Source organism: Chenopodium quinoa, unplaced genomic scaffold (genome assembly GCF_001683475.1).
Source record: "Chenopodium quinoa cultivar QQ74 unplaced genomic scaffold, ASM168347v1, whole genome shotgun sequence".
Classification (NCBI taxonomy): domain Eukaryota; kingdom Viridiplantae; phylum Streptophyta; class Magnoliopsida; order Caryophyllales; family Amaranthaceae; genus Chenopodium; species Chenopodium quinoa.
The window spans coordinates 9,311,149-9,334,031 of NW_018744367.1; the positions used below are offsets into that span (position 1 = coordinate 9,311,149).

Sequence of the window (22,883 nt, forward strand, 5' to 3'; positions counted from 1 at the left end):
TTCATCAGAACCACTCTCCTCCAAATCCCTCTATTCCCCGTCTGGAATAACCTCATCGGATGGCACTGACATAGTGCGCCGGCTCTTAGATTTTCTGGTCGTCTGTTTGACTATGGCCATTGTATCCTGCACAGACACAGAGAGGGAGGAATTCGGAGATGAGTACATCGGTTCTGACAGTCCAGAAAAGGCACCCCCTGTTCTAGACTCAGCTGATCCGGGGGACCGGCTGAGTATCCTAGGCAGTGCCGAGTGTGTGGATTGAGAACTCATTTTTATTTTCTAAAACTATGTATACCGGCGGAGAAAGAATGTATACTAGTTGAAAAAGAGAAAAGCTAAAATGGTATAGGCGGTTACCTTACTTTAACTCTGAATAATCTGAAAACCGCTACAACCGGTAAACCGGGTGTTGAACTGCTAGCACACGGAACCTCGAAAATACTCTGACGCAGGCGGAGGCAGAGAATCTCTCTCTAAAAGATCTCTCTTTCTCTCTCTAAAAAAAGTCAAATGAAAATAAGGTGAGAGAAAAAGGGGGGTAAATTTCTATTTATAGAAGGTGAAAACGGGGGAAAATTCTAGTTTGAAATTTAAATTTTACTATCCGTTACTGTTCACCTCTGATAGGTGGACACGTGTCACAGGCCCCACGTGATACGCACGTGAGCCCTGTGAGGGGCAAATTTTTAGGGTAAAGGATGGCCCACGTGTCTTAATATCCCCTTGACACATGGCCCCTTGGATAAATCTCTAAAATGGCGGCTTCAAGGGCCCAAATCCCAATAAGCGCCGTAAAACGGCGCAGCCCACTAAAATCTAGGTCAAGTGACCAAGATGGGGGCACATTCTCCAATGACCCTATAAATAGGGAGATATTTCCCCATTTTGGGGACACATTCAATCACTTATTACACACGCATTCTCTCTCATCAGAAAAAGACCTGAGCTTGGAATCCAAGCAAATCCCCACCTAAATTTCCGCATTCTTTTTTCCCTTCCAAGTTGCTAACTTGATCGTCGGAGGCGGAGATCCAACCACCCGGAGGCTCCGTTGTTTTGCAGGTACAACTCAGCCGGACCAGACTTCGTGACGTAACTCTCCCGAGGGACAAAAACACCCAAAACATGTCTTTTGTAGCCCGAACCGTCACACCCCTAGTCGAACTTTTACCCCTTTCACCTTTATTATAATTCTTTGGTTGCTTTTCTCTATCAACCATCTTCTCCTTACCTTTTCCTTTCACATAATTCTTCCTTTTAGGAATTATAGGAGTCTTAAACTCAATCCCTTGTGTTCTCGGACCTAGACGATCTTTAGGAGGCGCTTTCTTACTTCCAAGACGGCCCTTCACGTCAAAGTTGCGTGATCCGACTCGATCCTTCTACTTCTAGGATTCAACCATGCCTTGTATGCACTAGATAAGGGAGGAGGAGCTTGGTTACTTGCAGAAACGGTCCACAAAGGTCTTCCAATCCAATAAGCCTCGTACTTGTGAACGTTACTTTCATGCAATAATACTTCACGAGGACTATCGTTATAGCATAGAACTACTTGTTCAAGTCCATATTGTCGCATCAATCGAGAAGGACAATAAAAAGTCAGCCTTGAAATATTAGGAACACGACAATACGGAGTATCATTCGTACCAACCATCCTAGTAAGCTTCCACCAAGGAACCACCCAACGAATGGAAAATTCTCTCTTTGCAAAGAAATTCTTCCAATCTTCATACGACATGTTCACAGAGTAATTCTTCTTTCTGCAGACTAGATCGTTGGGACCATATTTTTCAATATCGTCGGGGCTTCAAAAAGTTCTAAATGCTCCATCAACCAAATCTGCAAAATAAAAAAAAAATTAGTCGAAAAAAAAATTGCAGAATCCACCGTGACACGGCAGAATGCACCATGATACGATGCCTGTTTTGTGTCACGAGGGCTACTCAAAAAGCGCGTTTTTACCTGCAGCAGTACTAGAGAGCCCTTCCTGACGGCTTTCCGATCAGCTTTTGCTTCGTCAAGGCCGCGTAAAGTTTCTCCAAGGCACGTAGGCATAGGAGATCTCCTAGATTCGACATGTTCAAGCACAGATGCTAGACAAGCATGTCCTACCCTACCATTTGCAAATAAAATCTTGCTAAACATGCAAAAAATATAAGCCCTGCTACGGTATATATGATAAGACTCAGAGACAGGGCGATTGAAATATAAATTTGCAAGTTTTTCTAGGTCTACCTCATTACCACACACAATTCTATTTAAATCTGGATCTCTCAGTTTCAGATGGCGTTCAAACTCTTGGTAATAATACTCACGTAGGGTAGGCATGGCAATAAGATTTCTGGCAGGAAACCCAAAGATGGCACCGAATTCCTCCGGCAGGGGACATATTTCATCATAATCAAATTTAAAACAATGTGTTTCTGGAATCCAATAGTCTAATGCTGCCCTAAGAAAATCATGTTCAATAGCTACATGTCTCAGGGCTAATAAACCCCTGACATGAAACCATTCCAACTCTCTTTTGTCAGCATTGGTCAAAGAATAAGACCAGTCGCACAATGTATTATCAAAATTCTGAGACATTATTATTGAAATATGAAATTCTAATTATTTTATGTTTTGTAATTATGCATATCGCGAATATACTGGTCCTATTTTATAGCAAAAACGCTTAGAAATACTCAGAATCTATCTTTCTATACGCGTAAACCACACCGTTGCAGAATACGCGCACCGTGACACAGGATTTCCCGCCGTGTCACTGGAATATATGCCGCGACACTACAGCTTTTGTCGTGACACGGTGTACAGTGCCGTGTCGCGTTGCCCACGCGTTTTCATTTTTTGTCCTTTTCCTATATCTATCCAGATTTTAATTGTTTTATCTTCACCGTTTATCTTTTAATTCTGTTTTTCGAGAGTTTCATTCCTAATAAAATTCTCAACTTTTTTTTTATTATTAACATTTTTTTTTATTTGTATCATTTTATTTTATTATTTTTTATTACTTTATTATTATTTCTATTTATCTTTATTATTTACTCTTATTTCTATTATTATTATTATTATTATTATTTTATTTTTTTCTTTCTTTGGGGAAGTTGTAAACCTTGTCCCATTTCCATACTTATTTATTTTGGAGGAGTTGTAAAACTTATCCCTTTTTTCTTTTCTTTTTATTTCTTTTTTCTTTTGGGGAAGGTCGGTACCCTCCACTCACGTTTTTTTTCTCGCGTTATTAATAAATACACAATCACACAGAATGAGTCTCAAGCAGACACTAATACACACTAATAAATACATAAACTGTGAATAATGTACAAAATGAGTCATAATAGATAAGCAGCGTCAAGTGTCATCACAGTATGTACAAATAAAGACCCTCGGTCAAAAATCTGTAGAACTAGAAAAGTGAGGATCAGTGTCATCTCCAGCCTGTGAATATGGGAGCGGTGAGCCAAAGAGTCTCGCCATCATCCGGGTACGAGGAGTAGTATCCCTACTAGTCCCTGTAACTCCAGTAGCAGTCAAACTCAAAGCAGGACTCGTCCAACTGGCAAACAGTGTAAACTGACTCCAAGAAGTAGGAAGCGTCGGTGGAGGCATCGTCCCATACACTGGAACTGAAAACAAGCCTGACACCGGTGGAGTAAGCGCCCCAGACGATGGAGCTGAGTATAAGCCATGATCCACAGGAGTGATAACTGGCCTGAACTCAGGCTGTGAAGACTGTGAAAATGACTGTCGCTGCCACTGACCCTGAAAGTGCTGGGACGACTGGGAAGACTAAGGCTACTGCCACTGAGCCTCCTGAAATGGCAGAGAAAGCTGAGGCTCCCGCTGACACTGAGAATGCCGATGAACCTCCAGAGATCGTCTGCCACGACTAGGCTCTCCCTCGTCCGAGCCTCTATGCCTCGAGCACGAGCGGGACCTCCATCGCTCCTGAAAGACATAAAATCAAAAGATGTTAACAGTGCAAAATAGAAGAAGTGGTAAAAATAAGAAAAAGTGAACATACCTCAAAAACATCGCTAGAACCGCCCCGACAACTCGCACCACGCCGAATCTTGATGATGCAGTACTTCAAAGTGTGAACCAGCTTCATGAATCCCATCATCTCCGAGCGGGTAGGCTGAGAACAAAGCAAAGAAAAACTCAGTAACAAGCGGCATTAAAAAGGATGAATAATGTATCAAAAGCTTACTGGCTCAAAAACATCAGGCAAAGACTCCTGCGCATATCTGAAACCCTCTAGTGCATCAGCAATATGGTCCTCAGTAATACCAATCGGCCCTGGGTAGCGGACAGATTGAGGCGTAATCTCAATCTTCCCTACACGGCGAATAGTCGTCTGAAAATACGATCGGATAATCAGGTTATTCGACGATTTAAACAGAGACTAGAAATAAAATTCCTAAAAAAAATCATACCTCGGGAAGACGGGGTGGAGGAGCCAAGAAGGGAAGCAAGTCTTGCGCATAATCGCCCTCCATACGCACAAGCTCCTGCCAAGGAAAAGTGTAGCGCTCTCCCCGTTTACCAACTCCCCAAGCAAGCGTGAGTCCAGCATCGATTCCAGTGGAGACAAGGGCACCACAAAGCGATCACCACTGTGCTGACGAACGACACGCTCCCCATATACCAGACAAAGCTTCTAGTACCAACAAAAACAGTGCGGTACGCTGAAAGCTGCAAGGCCTCGGGATGAATAGTCATCCCAACCCAAGGACGATGCTGGACATCAATAGCAACCTGAAAACCATAAAAAGTTGCAATGAAACGCCAAAAATAACGTCAAGATAGAAAATAACGGGCTACGAAAGTAATTCTTACACCAACAGAAGAGGTGCCTCGGCGTAGCAGCCTGCATAGCGCAGAGACAGACTTCACTCGTGACTCGCCTCGGTCACGCCAGCTGGCTCCGACAGGGAAGTCATGGACCGCTCCACGACACCGTCGAGGGGCCAATCTCGGAAAGTACTCATAGAACCATAGCTGCAATGAAAAGTAATCTTTGAGCGCACGAGTCGAACAAATTAAACCAAAACAAGAAGAGGAAAGATCATCACCTCTACGACTCTCCATAATCCGTAGACAGTGACAAGGGCCTGGTCGTTCAGCTGCCTACAGCCATGACGTAACGACAAGAGAAGATCGGCATATCCGAGCCTGGCCTAGCTAAAGGATCCTATCTCACTTATCCTGGGCAAAGAAGGAAGATAGCAAACGAGCGCACGCAAACTCCTATCAGGAGAAAGAGTCATGGAAATGAGAATCAAAATGAAGATCCGCACTCACTGTTCAGCTGATGTCTCATCCATATCAAAACCACGAGCCAGAACAGAAGACAACTCTGATCGCCCGCTCCTAGGACCACCTCGAGACACTGGCTGAGTCTTGATATGCTGAACGATCGGACCTAACAAATAGGCTGCCTCAGCCGCCGCCTAAGAAAGATCAGACATCTTCGCTACGGCCCGGTCAGTGAAGCGTAGACCACTGATCATGCTAAAATCCAGAGGGGTCATTGTCATTTTCATCTCATCCAACAACGCGCGAACGACTGTCGCGTCACAACCTCGGGGGCTGCAAAACCCTACGATCGCCGAATAAAAATCTACTAAACCAGCAGATTCCCACAAGGCGTTCGTAACAGGATTCCTCGTGATAATCCCATGAAGTCCAGGAATCAAATCTCCAGCTCCAGAAACGTGATGGCGAAGCGTGCCATCGACTATGCCGGCAAGTGGACGGTGAGAAACGTGGTTCTCACGGCAGAAAACCAACTCATCCGACGACCACGGAGGTGGAACCCACCTGCCCCTACTCAAAGAAGAACGAGGCTCCGTCTCTAGGGCATCGTCGTCCATGCCCTCAAGAACTGTGGGAGTGTCCTCCCGAAAAGCCTGACGCCGGCCACGAGTGGAAAGATCGCGATCCTGTTATCTAGGCATGCTATTACAAAAATAAAAATCTAAATGCTTAGCATCATTTCCTAAGTTATTTAGTCATTTATTCCAAACAGCTTAACGGTTATTTCAAGTTGCATTTTCTATTATACGCTAAATTTATACCTCAAAGCTAAAAATTAGTAAAATATTGGAATTATTTCTAGTATTGTTTAGTTTCTCCATGACAAACTAATACTATGTTCTCCTAATTGCATGATACTATGTTCTCCATGACAATGTAGTACATACACAAAACGAAACATGTTTCAAAATTGCACGAAAACAATAGATCGACACATCATGGCATATTTTACAAGATCTACAACTAATATATCATCATTTCAAGTGCAAAAGAACAACAAGAACACCATTTCACACAAGTAGTACCAAAAAATGGTGATTTGCTCCATTCTTCACCAAATCATGCAATTTTTGTCTCAAATTGCTCACAAACACACATACATGCATATACAAGCTAATTCATGGCAAAAATTTCAATATAAAACCTCAAAATAAAAAATCCCCAAATTGATTTTTCAAGGGTTTTTACATGAAATTACTCACTTGAAGCAAAATTCGAGACAAAAATCAAAGGAAACTTACATGGATCCTTGTGGAGATTCAAAAATGAAGAAAATAGCAAAAAATTAGAGCAAAATTGATGAGGATTTGAGCTCCAAAGCTCAAAAAACCGTGAAGACAGCAGTAACAGCCGCCGCGACACGGCTAGCCAAAGCCGTGACACGGTGTTCAGGGCCCGTGTCACGGTGAATCTGGGAAGCGGCGGAGCTCCGGCCAGCAACGACGAGCACCGGGACAGCATCAGCGACGAGCAGTAACAGAGAAAAAAATAAAAGGAGACACAACAGCAGAAGCGTCGTGTCACGGTGACTGAAAACATGACACGGTGAAGTCGGTCGTGCGCCTGTTCCGAGCTGATGTGGCACGGTAGTTTTTGAGATTAAAAATAAAAAATTTTAAGGAGAAAGGAAGAACAGGGAGATGAATATGGTGAAAGTGTAGTATGAAATGGCAAATGGAAGTAAAATTTTAAAGAAAAGAGGATCCCGTTATACTCCCCGTTTTTCGTGCCACGGTGACCGTTACCGTGTAACGACACAAAACTGACGTGGCGCACGTGATTTTAGCTGGTCAAAAACACTAGTTGACCAGTTCTGCAACCACTAAAATCCCGCGCCACGGGATATTATGTCGCGTGATGGGAGCACCTGCCGTGTCGCGGGAGTTGTTCTTCGTGACACGGTGGTCTCGCGCGTGTCCTGCACACTCCTTGAAGCTGTCAGCGAATATTCCTGGCATTTTGACCAAAATTGCACGATTTTCCGCACAAATTGGACAGTTAGTTTTTCAGTAAAATTACGCAGAAAATTCTAACTGACATTTAAAGGGTATCAAAATTACTATTTTAACCCTAGTGAGCGTCAAAGTCAATTTTGTCGATATTTTAAACACCTAATATGGTCGGATAGTCGACTTGAAGGTATGAATCATTTGCGGCCCACGTTCGGGGATAATCGAACCATCATACACTTGCAATTTTCAGCGATTACATCAGTTTTCGGTTTTCCTCAAGCATGGAAAACATTATCGGTGGGTTTTTCTTCAAGTATAGAAAACCGCCAAGTCGGCTTTCCTCAAGCGTGGAAAGCGTTATCAGTGGATTTTTCTTCAAGTATAGAAAACCGCCAAGTCGGCTTTCCTCAAGCATGGAAAGTATTATCGATGGAATTCTTCAAGCATAGAATGACACCAAATTCATCAATCGGCTTTCCTCAGGCATGGAAAGTATCATCCGGTAGGTTTCTTCAGGCTTAGAAAGCTACCAAATTCAACAATCAGCCTTCCTCAAGCATCGAAAGCGTTTCAACGAACGTCATCCAGTGGATTCCTTCAAGCATAGGAAGCTGCCAAACTCATTTGTCACTGATACACTGGTGCCAGATACGTATTCTATCCTTTTACTCTTTTATCTGTGGAATTAACATTTTTTTGTAGGTATCGGCGTACACAGAGTGGTTTAGGATCGCAGAACGTCTTAAATCATTCTCCGTCCCTATCAGCTACTTTGACTATCGTTTTCGAAACTGACGTTTCTACAAACTCAGTCAAAGTGGGGGTTTCTGTAGACACCTAAAAATGTCTCCCCAAACCCGATGATGAACAACCTTTCACCGCCACTATTGGTCGGGGTCAGTATTTAATCCCGAGAGTGCTTAAAATTCGTATTTAATTAAATTTAATTTTTGATTAATCCATGGATCAGTCTTGAAGTTTAGTCAAAGCATAGTTTTTTTAATTTCAGCCCAAACCTTTTTTTTATTTTATTGTTTTATTATTTATTTTGGCCCAAACCTTTTATTTATTTTATTTTCTTATTTTCTTATTTTAGCCCAAATAATAATAAATTAAAAAAGGCCCGAAATTATCAGTTGGCACTTAAAATGTTGAACGAAATTAGGGTTAAAAATGAATTTAGACGGAAAAACGGGCTAAAAACTCCCGCGTCACGTCATTATTCTACCGTGTCACGGGAAACTCTCCCGTCTAACGGTGGGATTTTCCGTGACACGGGACACCTGATGTGACACGGGGGTTTCCGTGTCCTTTCCGCGTAAACCCTTAACGCGTTTTCTCCCCCGTTCACTTAATATTTCCCACGTCACACAACAATACATCGTGCCACGGGAACGTTCCCCGTCTGACGGTGGGATTTCCTGTGTCACGGTACACTTTGCTGTGTCGCGGTATACTTTTTTAGGGTTTTTATCTTTTTAGGATTCCGTGTGTTCCCTCAGCACATTTTTTCTATAAATACCCCCTCATTTCTGATGTACGGGGCATGAATTAATTCTCTATTTTTTTTCTCTCTTCTATGCTCTTGCCTAAACACTAGCCTACCCTTCTTCTTTCAAAATTCCTTCTTCAAGCACTCCAAGGAGTCCATACTTTACTCGTGGTTTTGTCCTTAAGCCAAGGCGTGAAAGGCAGAACTTTTTGAGGGTTTGGCCCCAAATCAATTCTGTTTAATTTAATTTAATTCAATTATTGTTTTATTATTATTTCCTTGAAGTTACTAACTCGTTTATTATTTTATGGTCGCAAGCAAACAGAATCAAAGTAAGAATTATGTTCCTTTTATTTCTATTATTTTTCTAACGATTTTATATTGTTGGAATTATTGTTAAATTGCTTCCAATATTAATGTTTGTTCTATTATTATTTTTTTATCAGTATATTTCATGTTTAAAGGGAATATGTAATTGAAAATCACGACTAATAAGATAATTTGGACGACCGGTTTAGGTTACTTTTAATCTTGTTGTTTAATCAAGTGATCACAATATTTTAGAATTATGTGTTGCATTAATATTCAACCAATTTAGCTAAATAACAGTTTGGAGCAAATTGAATCTGTTTGTATGTCTTTGAGATCGCATGAATCATTTTTCACTATAAGAATCGAGTAGAGGTCAATACGGGCGAATGTGACTCCATGACTCACTTCGTACCATCATCCCTGATCCTCCTTTCGTGGTTTCGAACCATATGGAGTTAGTAATCTCATGGATTATGAATGGGGTGTAACCTTCACGGGTCAATCGTTGTTGCCTATCGTTGCCCCTCATCGTGGTTGCCTTTTTATGATCCGTGAACGGTTTACAAGTTCCTTAAAAACTTGTTGGCGGCTCCCTGCTTTCCTTGTCCCTAATCGTATTATGTCAATTCCCACTTCCTATGAGTGCCAAGCATATTCACGCATGCTTTAACGTAGGTGCACTTCAAACAATTGTAACTATAAATGATTAATTTAGTGTAAGTTTAGGTATTATAAATGATTAACTATAAATAAGACAAAACACTGCAGAATGATTGTAACTAGTTTAGTGTAAGTTTAGGTATTATAAATGATTAATTTGGTTAGGGTGGTAGCACAACGACCTATCTTATATCGATTAGTAGTTGCATGCTAAAATTTAGTATTTAGAGGATATCAACTTAATTTAGGATGGTATCAACTAGTATTTAGTCTTTACAGGATATCATTCAATTAGTAACTAGTTGATTTATAACAACTATTATTTTATCTTTAAAAGATATCATTCACTCATATGATTTTAGTATGTTATTGTTGGAGATTATCATTCACTCTTTATATTATATTAGTAATAATTTTGTTTTTAAAATCTAGTAATTTTACGAAATGATATTTATTTAGAATGATATCAGCTAATTTTTCTGTTCATAGAATAAAGTCTAGTCATTTGAAGAAATGATATTTCAATAATAGAATATTAGCTAATATTCATTTTTAGAGGATATCATCCAGTCATTGTAGGATATCGTCTAGTGTTTCGATATCTCGTTATTAGTAAATTGCAGTATTTTGTTTTTAGAGGATATCATTCGGTTATTGTAGGATATCTTCCAGTGTTTGAATTTATGTTATTAATAGTTGGAAGATAAATTTTAGCGTTTAGTCTTTAAAGGATATGATCCAGTCATTGTAGACATCCTTCAGTTTAGATGATATCATCAAATGTTTTGAGGATATCTGTAATCCCCCATATTTTCAACTTAATTATAATGTATTTATTTATTATTTATACAAATATTTTTATTTTTGATTTTATAAGTATGAATTATTTTGATGTAAAGTAATAAGATTTTCATTATTATTAAACATTATTATTAAACTAAAACTATTAAGTTTTGGGTTGAAATCAAAATCCCCTTTTAAGTTTAGTGGCCTAACACACTAACTTACTTAAACCCAAACAAGAATCCTAATTCTACTTGGATTAGGAAAGTTAAGCCCATACTTTTACAAAAACATAAACCCTTAAACCCACCTTATTTCCCCTCACTTCTCTCCTCTTCTTTCACGTGAAATAAAAAAAAAACCCTCAACTCTTTCCTCCTTCCTGCTTTACGATTCAGAACAACAACAACAAAAAAATAAATAAAAATTTGTTGATGCCCAACGAAGCCCGACGCCCAGTCATAGCATCGCCGCCCATAACCTGCCTCCGTCCACCCCGACGAACCACCGTACATCATCCCTGCATTTCGCCCCTCTTCCTCCCTTTTTCCTCACTTCTCTTGTGTTGTTATTTTTAATTTAAAGCTTCAATTTTTATTTAATTTCAATTCTAAATTATTGTTATTATGGTTTGATTTTATATATAAGTTATAAAAGATTATGAATTTATGGGTTTTAGCATGTTTAATTTATGATACAAAATTTCAGATTTTATGTTATGTATAATTTAGGGTTTAAATGTTAATTTTTCATGGTTTAGGGTTTAAAAACGTGTTAAGCAAGTTAATTATCAGTATTATGCTTTCATAATGACAAAACCCACAATTTAATACTTAAAATTAATTTTCAGATTATATATTTGGTGAAATTGAAGTTTTATGTTGTTTATTTGAAAGGGTTTTAAGGTTTAATGTGTAATACACTATTCTAATTATTGAATTATGAATGTAGATCTCAAAAGTTTGAAATTTATAATTTAAATTAATTTTCAGATTTTATATAATCTGATTTTTATTATTTAGAGCCAAAAATAAAGTTTTAGAATGCTTCTATACGTTTTAAACAACTATTTATGCAATATGATAAGTATAGATTATTTGGATTGCAAAAACTATTAATAAAACAAATTTTCAGCATATGTTAGTAAGTTAAACTTGCTGTAATTTTATATTATACGTTGTATTTTCATGATTTTAACATATAAACTAATAGTTGGGATGTTATATTACTCCCTCCGTTACATATTACTCACAACAAAGGGGTATTATTTGTGAGACGGTACTCCGTGTGCTCCCTCAGCACATTTTCCCTATAAATACCCCCTTATTTCTGATGTACAGGGCATCAATTAATTCTCTAGTTTTATTTTTCTCTCTTCTATGATTTAGCCTAAACACTAGCCTACCCTTCTCATTTCAAAATTCCTTCTTCAAGTGCTCAAAGGAGTCCATACTTTACTCGTGGTTCTGTCCTTAAGCCAAGGCGTGAAAGGTAGAACTGTTTGAGGGTTTGGCCCCAAATCAACTCTACTTTGTTTAATTTAATTTAATCATTGTTTTTTTTTATTTCCTTGAAGTTACTAACTCGTTTATTATTTTGTAGTTGCAAACAAACAGAATCAAAGTAAGAATCATGTTCCTTTTATTTCTATTATTTTTCTAACGATTTTATATTGTTGGAATTATGGTTAAATTGCTTCCAATATTAATGTGTATTTTATTATTATTTATGATCACCATATTGCATGTTAAAAGGGAATATGTAATTGAAAATCACGCCTAATAAGATAATTTGGACAACTGGTTTAGGTTCCTTTTTAATCTTATTGTTTAATCAAGTGATCACAAATATTTTAGAATTATGTGGTGCATTAATATTCAACCAATTTAGCTTAATAATAGTTTGGAGCAAATTGAATCTTTGTTTGTATGCCTTTGAGATCGCAGGAATCACTTTTCACTATAAGAACCGAGTAGAGGCCAATACGGGCGAATATGACTCCATGACTCACTTCGTACCATCATCCCCGATCCTCCTTTCGTGGTTCCGAACCATATGGAGTTAGTAATCTCATGGATTATGAATAGGGTGTAACCTTCACGGGTCAATCGTTGTTGCCTTCGTTGTCCCTTTATCGTGGTTGCCTTTTATGATCCGTGAACGGTTTACAAGTTCCTTAAAAACTTGTTGGCGGCTCCCTACTTTCCTTGTCCCTAATCGTATTATGTCAATTCCCACTTCCTATGAGTGCCAAGCATATTCACCACATGCTTTTAACGTAGGCGCACTTCGAGCGACGCCTACAACCGTACAGGAGGATAAAATCGTATTTTCCTCAAAAAATTCTTTTATTCTGATTAAAACTCTAAAAAGTCAACAAAAGTCAATTTATCAATGCTAATTGAATTAGGAATGAAAAGAACCTTCTAGAAGAATCTAGAAGACCAAAACCATTCCTAATTGCATTAGGAATGATAAATCTATATTATGCCCTCCTCTAGATCATTAGGCCGCATATAAGGCTCAAACCGGGCTCATTTTAGTAATTTGGCTATAACTTCCTCAATATTCATCGGAATTGGGCTTATAATATATCGTTGGAAAGCTCTTTTCAAGCCCTATCCAACTACACTACTATTGGACCCATATCATGGACCAACCAAACTGGATTGACTGTTTTCTTAAAATAGATTTTCAAAAACAGAGAGAAGAGAAAAGAAATTAAAACTATCCGCAACACTAAACTTTCCGCACTTTCACTACTTCATTCGATTACGATTCGACGTGAAAGGTACTCATCACCGGGTTCGGTTTTGGGGAGACACAAATGGGTGTCTACGGTATCGATTTTTTTTGTTATTTTAATCGATTTAAATTCGATTTTTTTTTATTTTCTGGGTTTTTAACTGTTCGATTTTTTTATTTTAATCGATTTTAATTCGATTTTTTTTTCTGGGTTTTTTTATTTTTTTCGCAGCTAATTCATTTTAATCGATTTATTTTGGATGTTTTAATTGGCGTAGGTATACTATTGCTTTGCAACCCAAAATAGTGCACATAATTAAAGAATCAATAATCAAGAATATGGGGATTTTTAGATTGTGATGTTGTAATTTTGTTTTGATTTATATTGTAGTTTTTTTTTTTATTATTTATATGTTGTAATTGATCAATTTTATAGACCTATATTGTAAATTTTTTTTATTATATACTGTAAATTTTATTGAATGGTATTCGATTTATATTTTTTTGTTCTTATTTATTTTAGTCAATTTAATTTTTAAGTGAAAAAAGACAAAAAAAAAATGATTTTTTTGGGCTTTTTCGGCATCAGTTAACCGGTGCCAGAAACTTATTATTAATTTTTTGTGGGCTTTTATGGCACCGGTTAACCGGTGCTAATTTCGAGTTTTGCCACCGGTTCAAATCGGTGGCTTTTCCATCCCTAATTAGCACCCCCCACATTGGCACTGGTTCAAAACCGATGGCATTGAGGGGTTTTGAACCGGTGTCAATTTTGTTTTTTCACCTAGTGAAACTAATGATGAGTGATGATTGATTATTAGTAGCATGTTAGGGATTTCTTTTATGTTTTACAGCTTGTATGTACTCAGCTTTGCTGATTGCGTGCTTTGTGTGCCTTTCTTCGGTCATGGCCTTCGCCTTTCAATGACCCTGTGACGATCCAATTTTTACACTTGTAATATTTGGGAGCAGATTAACCACATGTTCTTACACATGCAACATCCGTTTCTAGATGGTGGGATCTTGAGTGGAGTGTTGGTTACTTTTCTTATTTTTATTGTTATTTACTTTTAAAGTTATTTAAACTCAACTTTACTTTCATACTATTTCTATGGGGTTGAGTTTTGAATAAGGGCCTTAATGGTTCCAAGTTGTAAGATTTAGTTTTGGTTTTGGTTATTGATTTTGAAACTTATCTATAATTGATTTAGCTTTTGCGCTGCTATTTTCTGAAAAAGCCTTAACGTTTGAACACGTGGCGGTAACACGCCAGTAATTCTCTTGAATATTGTTCAGGGTCCTCACAAGTTTAAAGAAAGAATTATTGGGGTGTTACAATATCAGCCTGTACACAGGTGTTTAAGTCCGCGTCTTTTTTAATCGGGCTGACGAAGCCCGATTGTACCAGGCTTTAAAACCGCGCCTTTTTTTTATTGTTTGTGCTTTGACGTACGAGTTGTTTCGTCAGTCAAGCCGCACATAATACGCTCTCTTAATAAAATACACATTATTACGAATCTAACAAGACTCACTTTGATATACTTTTTCCGTATATATTATTGTATATTTAAGGTCAAAGTTTGGTCAAATTTGATATTCAGATCAAATCAGATAAGAACATAATCAGATTAGATTAGACCAAACCAGATCAGATAAGTTTAGATAAGAAAAATTAAGGCGAACCAAAAAAGGCCTAAATTACGGAGTAATTACTAATATACATTGATTTAAAAACTATTTTTCACAATACCGTCTACATGGACTTGGTTTCAAGGTTCAATATTTGCTAGTATAAAACCGCTAACATTGTTGGTGGTTTTAACTAATATAGAACCTCTAATGATATTAGCGGGGTTTTATATATAAAGAGCTGCTTTAAAATAGAACAACTAATACCATTAGAGGTTCTATATAATTTGATTTTATCATTAAAGATATTATATAATCTAATATAAGTGAAAGCTAAAGTTAGCTTCAACTTATCTTTCAAAACATAAAGCTAGCTTCAACTTAGAACCGCTAATATCATTAGCTTATATAATATCGTTAATGGTATTAGCGGTTCTATACATAGAACCTCTAATGGTATTAATGTTTCTATATAGAACCGCTAACATTATACTGCCAAATTCCAAACCTAGGAACCAAACCTATGATGATATTGTGGCAAATAATTTTTAAACAAATGTATATAAGGAATTAATTTGTATTTTAACATTATTCAAGGAAATCAGCTTATGTAATTCTGAAAGAAATTAATTTGGAGATTAATGTATTAAATGGTTACATGTAGCTCTTGATATTATATGCATGATAACAAGAAATTAGAAATAATGGTAAAATAAACTTAAATAACAAACCTTGAGTCAGCTGGTAAAGGCTATACATACAACCTTACTTTGTCATGTTTTTATTGGCTACAATAATAGCCCATGTTCCATTAAAATTCAATTTATATTTGACTCCTAATTTTTTTTCCTTTTTTTAATGATGTGTCAAATTTCTAGTGATATTGTATGTAGAGATAACATACAAGTATTGTATGTGTATCAGCTCTCGAGTTAGCTACACAATTTGCCTCTCTCCAAATCACCACAAAAAATCCCAAGGATAACAAATTTTATTTAAAGGCAAAATAATTGTAGAAACCGTGTAATATCATTGGGAATTCAAAAACGGCATAAACAAAAACCAGGTGCTTAATAAATCACGTTTATTATTCACTTCATAACAAAAAAAAAAAAAAAAAAAAAAAAAAAAAAAAAAAAAAGGCAGTCAATCGTCCTTAAAACAAGGGGCAGATAATTACGCATCTACGCTACAATTCAAATCAAGTAGTAGCGGTGTGCAACGGATCAGATCACAACAATTATCATTGAGATTTTAGTAGTAGCAAGTTGCATTATGGTGTGGGTTAAATGATTAGGTCTTTCACACGGTACACGTAAGACTAAGTAAGCAAATACCCTACCACCGTTGTCTTATTGAGTTGTATATCCACGTATTTTTTATAATACTTTTTCCAATTTTACCCATTCTATTTTTATCAATTTGCGAGTCAACTTCAGCTTCACCACCATCTATCCTTTTATGTTGTGATTATGAATGAGCTGTTTCTCAACAATACTAGTATTGTGCCTAACAAACCAACAAATCTTTTTTGAAATTATTTTAAAATAAAGGATAGGAATTGTAATTTGTATTGAATTTTCCACGTCAGGATGAGTCAAGTTACAGTAAGTATTTTTTTATTTATTAATTAAAAAATGAAAATAGCCAACTGAAACGATCCCTCTAGGTTTCTGCTGAATTTTCCCCGTTTTTTTACACTATAAATACCTTCCTACAATTTTTATCAATATTATTCAAACCTAAAATACCTCAATATTCATTCTCTCTCTACTTTCTCTCTCCTACAAAACTACTTTCTTTCCTCCGCCCTTAGAAATACAAATACACCACCACAAAGCAGCCGTGAGAAAGAGGCATTAGCCGGCGAATTAATGCGGAAATATGAGTTGTCTATCGCTTTTTAACCCGTATGTGCGAGGTGGTATTGCTCAGAAGAACCATCATGTGCTCGGAGGCCGGAATTGGCACCGTAAACACGTCGAAGACGGGTAGTTTTTCTTTTTTATAGAACAAAATACAAAATATAGAAGATCTTGTGAATTCTTAAACCTCCTCCTCTCTCAGATTAGAAAAAAAAAAGAGTAAAGTATATATATAATCGGGGTTAATTTGGTAGATTTAATTCGTGATTTCTCAAGTCTAAAATGATGGGGGAATTCATGTTAGCGGTTAAAGATAACAACAGCAACAAAAATGCGGCCGAGTCGAGGCCGAATTACTGTAAATTGGTGATGCAGGGGAAGTATGAGCTCGGAAGGGTGCTGGGTCAGGGGACCTTTGCCCGGGTTTACTATGCGCGCAACCTCGAATCGGGGAAGAGCGTTGCGATGAAAGTTGTGGGAAAAGAGAAGGTCGTAAGGGCGAAGATGATGGATCAGATGAAGAGGGAGATCAGCGTCATGAAGAGGCTGAAACACCCTAATATTGTCGAGCTTTACGAGGTTATGGCTACGAAGTCGAAGATCTTCTTAGCGTTGGAGCTCGTCCGAGGGGGCGAGCTCCACGCTAAGGTTTCAAAGGAAGGGAAATTGGAAGAACATACGGCGAGATCGTATTTCCGGCAATTGATCTCTGCTGTTGATTACTGCCATAGTAGAGGGGTTTTCCATCGAGATTTGAAATTGGAGAATTTGTTGTTGGATCAAGATGATAATCTCAAGATCACTGATTTCGGATTGAGTGCTTTCTTTGAAGAAGAAGAGAATAACCAGGTTTTGTTGCGGACTACTTGTGGGACGCCGCACTATGTTGCGCCTGAGGTGGTTAGCAAAAGGGGGCAAGGTTACGACGGTTCGAAGGCGGATATATGGTCTTGTGGTGTGATATTGTTTGTCCTTCTTGCTGGTTATCTCCCTTTTCATGACGAGAATATTATGCAGATGTATCGGAAGGTGTACAAGGGTGATTTCACTTGTCCGACTTGGTTTTCGGCCGAGGCGAGGGAGTTGATCACTCGGATGCTTGATCCTAACCCTGCTACACGCATCACCTTGGCTGAGATTATGGAATCAAAGTGGTTTAAAGCTGATATCTTCGAGGCCGACGACGAAGAAGAAGGGAATAACAACACCACCATCAACAAGTTTCTGAAGAAGGAAGTGGAGGCGTTGAATGCTTTCCATATCATATCGATGTCAGAAGGGTTAGACCTCTCCGCCCTCTTCTCGGAAGAGAAGAAGAAGAGGGAGGAGAGGGAAGAAATTGGATTCACAACAACAATATCTCAAACTGAAGTGATTTCGAGGTTGGAAGAATTGGCTGCCTTGAGTGGTAAGTTCAAGGTCAGCAAGGTTGGGGACTCTGTGGTGAGGCTGCAAGGGCAGGAGAAGGGTAGGAAAGGTAGGCTGGTAATCGTGGTCGAGCTATTCGCGGTGTCTTCCTCTTTCCTAATGGTGGAGGTGAAGAAGGATAGCGGCGACACGCTCGAGTTCAACCGGTTTTGCCAGAACCAACTCCGCCCTGCTCTCTTGGATGTTATATGGACCACCGCCGCCTCCGATAATCACACCATACCACCTGCCTCATACCCCTGTGTTGCAGTGTGCTAAAATTTTGGCAGATGCCTTAAACACTTCCCCTTTCTTTTAGGATTTTGAGAGTTTGACATGATGTTTTATTGTTTGTGTTGTTTTTCTGTTGTGCTATTGATTAATTATTATTATTTTTTTTTTTTCATGTTTCATGTCCATGGTTTTATCAGTCAGTTATAGATTTTTCTTTTTATGTTACTCAGATGTGTACCTGATTTTCGATGTCAATACAAGGTGATTAGAACTAGCTTCTTCTGTCTAAAACTAGCTTCTTCTGTCTAAATTGCTTAGCAATTACCATTGTTTGCCATACTGTGTCGATGTTTGCTGGTATAGTTTTCAAAAATCCGATTTCTGGTTTTGCCTACTCCCAAGGTTTTCAATCAAAAACATTTTTACCACAATTTTGATAAGGGTTTGCTAATATAGTTTTTAAAATTCGATTTTCAGATTTTGTCTAAATTATGGTTTTCAATTAAAGAAATAATTTCACCACAATTTTTAAAAGACTTGCTAAAGTGCTGGTATAGATTTTAAAATTCGATTTTCAGATTTTGTCTACACCATGGTTTTCAATAAAGAAATAATTTCATGTTTTGCTGGTGTAGTTTATAAAATTTGATTTCCAGAATTTGTCTACATCATGGTTTTCAATTAAAGAAACAATTTCACTACAATTTTGTAAAGGTTTGCTTGTATAGGTGTTAAAAATTCGATCTTCCAATTTTTTTACACCATCCTTTTCAATCAAAGGAGCTACTTCACCTTCACCACAATTTTAGTAAGGATGCTCTGGTTTAAAATCTTCTTGTAATTGGGAGGAAGAAAAGGCTATAGATTTTACGCTCTCCAGACAAGAAAAATCATCGTTTAATCATGCTTTAGTTCGATTTTTCATGTCAGTTTTTCCCAAATTATATCTTTCATGAACTGTTTTAAGTTGGAAATTCTTTCCCCTATTTAATAAGAGTCATAGCAATGTGTGTGAAAACAATTTCAAAGCTTTGAAGCAAACGGTGTTCATTGAAATGGGAAGGAAATTGAATCTATTTTATCCCTTCCCCAGTTTACTTTTTCTTTCCCAGCCTAACAATCAATGGAAGCATATGATCCACTAATCTTCGAATTCGTACTCCCTAACTCTCTTAATCCCCTCACTCAATGAAGCCGAAAGTGTTAAATAAAGGAATAGATTTAAACTTGTCACTGTATTCACAACTTCCGTAGCCCATGTTGCAGTTGTTCAATGCATTGACGATGAACGCTAACAGCCTATTAACCTTTTCATTCGATGTAAACATTTGAAAACAGTTGGTAAATTTTCTTAGATTATATGTAATTGATCATCATAACTGCACATATCTGCTTGTTTAGTCTTTAGGAAGAAAAGTAGCCAATCTCATGGTATGAACACTGGAGGAGACATTATGAGGTGAATCATTCAGTAAGTGTTTAGTGTTCAATTGTTATTTGATTCATGTGTAGTACATCTGTTTTTTTGTTTTTCCTGTTTTTGAGGTGGGATGATTTGAATCTGTGCTACATGTTTCTTCCATTTGGTTGATGAGATAACATAACATGTGTGATATGTACCTTTTTTCAATCCGTTTGATAGCTTCTCATATGACCATATGATATGTTCAGTGTTCTATTTCCATCTAGTTGATTGAATAACATCTAACATGTCTTGCATGTTCATGTTCCATGTGGTTGACGAAATGATCTCTGATGTGTTGCATGTTCATTAACTTCAAATGTATGACGTGTTTCATTTACGAGTTTCTTGAATCTTGATAATGTTTGTCAAATCTGTTGCGTACTTTAGTCTCCCTTTCTTCTTGTTCTTGTCTTGTGTGTTTCAGGACTTGATCTTGGTTTTGTTAACCAATTATGGTAAGTCTGTACTGTATTTTGGTTCTGGCTTCGCAATTCATTCTGTGTTTTACTCTGTACCTGTAGTGAATCTGTGGTTCCCCTCATACAGGTTGGTGTTTGGCGTTAAGGTTCATAGCTGATCTGTACTATGATTGTGGTCAAGCATTTCTGATAGTTACAATCAGATTACGAGGACATTGGATATTGCTTTATTGCGTAAATTGACAGGTAAAACTCTGCTTATCGCCATCATTTTTCAAGAACATCTTAAAAGTTTGTTGAGAATAATTTCAGACAAAGTTTCATGTTGTGGGAGTTAAGATCAAGAATGATTTACTTGCAATTGTAATTTACACAAAATTGAGTACTCTTAACGTTCTTCCTATAGTTTAATTTTCTGCTTCTGAATAATGCGTTACCGCATATGATAGTTTAATTTTCTGATAATGCTTTACCCTGCCGTGATAGTTTAATATTTTGCTTCGAATAATGCTTTACTCTGCTGTGATGGTTGCTATGTTTTTTTTTTTTTTTAATTTTTGTTAGCACTTGTTTCCATATTCTTTTGTGATATTATGTCCTTATTCGTGCACCACCTTGATAGTTCATTTTGGATGGTAACATTCTTGCACCACCTATCAGCGTTGATAAATGGTTATGAAATGAACACTCTTTGAATCAACTTGTGACTCTCCTAGAGTCGTATGCCCTGTTTGGAAAAACTAGCAGCTGTAGTTCGTAGATTTTAGCAGTCGAGTAGAGGGAAACTGTACTCGTGACAGAAATCACTTCGACAGTGATAGAAGCCACTTGCTTGAAACTGTACTACATTGTGAACCACTTGCTTGAAAGTGAAACTAGTACATTGTGAACCACTTGCCTGAATAGTTGATATTGAAATCATATTAAACTAATTAATTACAAGAGCGATGATGTACCTTAGAAAACATCCCATTATTATATATAGTACTGTATAAAAAATTCGACACTTTAGGCTCAATGACAATTATATGTATATCTAAGAGAACGACCTCTTTAATTATTTACTCTTTTTGACTTTGATGTAGCCAATAAATACTTTTAGCGTATTAAATTAGGGAGTAGTTAAATTATTGTTTGATTAGATCATTTCGATTTCAAGTTGAAATTATTTATAAGTTGGTTTATCAGTACTCCGTACCTTTTAATTTGGTGTGGATGCCAACTACTTTGAATACTTTAGCTGATAAAGAATTTGTGGGTGAATTTGTTTTTTAAAATTTTGTTTTTAATGTTATAAAAGATGGCCAAAATTCACAAATAGGCTCTTTTTTCTCGAACTCAATTAGTGGTTTTGTTGACATAAAAAAAACATGGTAGTAGCCTTTTTACTGTAGTAAACTGTTAATTCATTTATATATAGCCACTATAGGTTTATTTATTGTAAAACCAATTAAATTAGCAGTTTATTATGAACTTAGTCTACCTATTTTTTGTATTTAGTTTTATGTTTTAGCTTTCAATTTATGGCAGTGTATATTAACATACTATGTATAATTTATGGCAGTGTATTACTGATCCAGGCTCATTCTCGAGACTTCTCTTAGCTACTGTTATGTAAACACACGTATACAACATTCGGTAAACACAAATGAGGATTGTCTTTTAAGTTTGTTATGTAGAGTATTTAAGGTTCACTAGGCAAAGATTTCATTCATTTTTCTTGCTTTCATGTCAGGCTGCTAGACTTAATTCTTGTAATGGTTTTGAGCAAGTGTTTGTTGACTCTGTTCCGTAAGGCTTGATTGCCTTGGCGGAGATCGATATTTCTTGATTATACTAATTAGGCTCGCCAAGCCTTGTCCTTTAAAAAAAAGTTTTACAGGTGAATAAAAAACATAGGGGATGCTAAATGCATGCTTCTTTCTATATTATTGCTAAATGCATGTTTCTATCTTTATGATGGCTAATTTATTAATTAATCTAATTTTTTTTGTGTTATAGGTGTAAAAGTTAATGATCGGGTAGCTTAAAATACGGAGCACAATATGGTTCCCGTGAAGCATTGGAGTCTTGGAGAGAACTCATGCTTCACGTTGATTATGGGTGATATAGCATTCATACAATCACACGCAAACAGATGGAATTGGATGTGAAGATATTTCCTTTTGATTATTGTAGAACGTTGAGGAAGGTTCATTAAGTATTCAATTGGTCATGTAATGTAGAATTTTATGTCCAACTTGCAATATCAATCCTTATCACATTTAAGGGCCTGTTCCGATTGACTGAACTCAGCTGAACTGAATTGAAATGAAATGAACTTATTAATTAGTGATTTTTAACTACGGATTAGTGATCTTTGATTATTTATTGATTATTTATTACTATACATATGTGTATATACAAATGTATATATTATTAATATTATTATTAATATTGCTATTATATTATTATAATTATTATTATTATTATTATTATTATTGATGATGATTATTATTATTTAATTTATTACTTATTTATTATTATTATTATTATTTATTGATTATTATTATTATTATTATTATTATTATTATTTAATTTATTACTTATTTATTATTA

The 22,883-nt window shown here is 36.8% G+C and overlaps 2 protein-coding genes across 4 annotated transcripts; one reads left to right on the forward strand and one right to left on the reverse strand.

The window, feature by feature from the left end:
• Positions 1–3,341: 3,341 nt before the first annotated feature.
• On the reverse strand, positions 3,342–5,942 carry LOC110696788. Its single transcript, XM_021874129.1, has 5 exons — positions 4,843–5,942; positions 4,440–4,761; positions 4,214–4,360; positions 4,028–4,141; positions 3,342–3,951 (listed from the first exon to the last, which is right to left on the reverse strand). The coding sequence occupies exons 2-5, from the start codon at positions 4,500–4,502 to the stop codon at positions 3,799–3,801; spliced, it is 477 nt and encodes a 158-aa protein (XP_021729821.1). The 5' UTR covers positions 4,503–4,761; positions 4,843–5,942; the 3' UTR covers positions 3,342–3,798.
• A 10,675-nt stretch (positions 5,943–16,617) lies between these two features.
• On the forward strand, positions 16,618–22,553 carry LOC110696649 (CBL-interacting serine/threonine-protein kinase 6-like). Of its 3 annotated transcripts, none has more exons than XM_021874003.1 (3): positions 16,618–20,531; positions 21,850–22,167; positions 22,287–22,553. In XM_021874003.1, exon 1 carries the CDS (start codon positions 17,043–17,045, stop codon positions 18,444–18,446), a length of 1,404 nt encoding a protein of 467 aa, XP_021729695.1. In that variant the 5' UTR covers positions 16,618–17,042; the 3' UTR covers positions 18,447–20,531; positions 21,850–22,167; positions 22,287–22,553. The 3 variants fall into 3 exon arrangements, with proteins under 3 accessions (XP_021729695.1, XP_021729696.1, XP_021729694.1); XM_021874004.1 differs by lacking the exon at positions 21,850–22,167 and having other exon boundaries at positions 16,618–20,321; positions 20,413–20,531; XM_021874002.1 differs by lacking the exon at positions 21,850–22,167.
• The last annotated feature ends 330 nt before the right edge of the window (positions 22,554–22,883 follow it).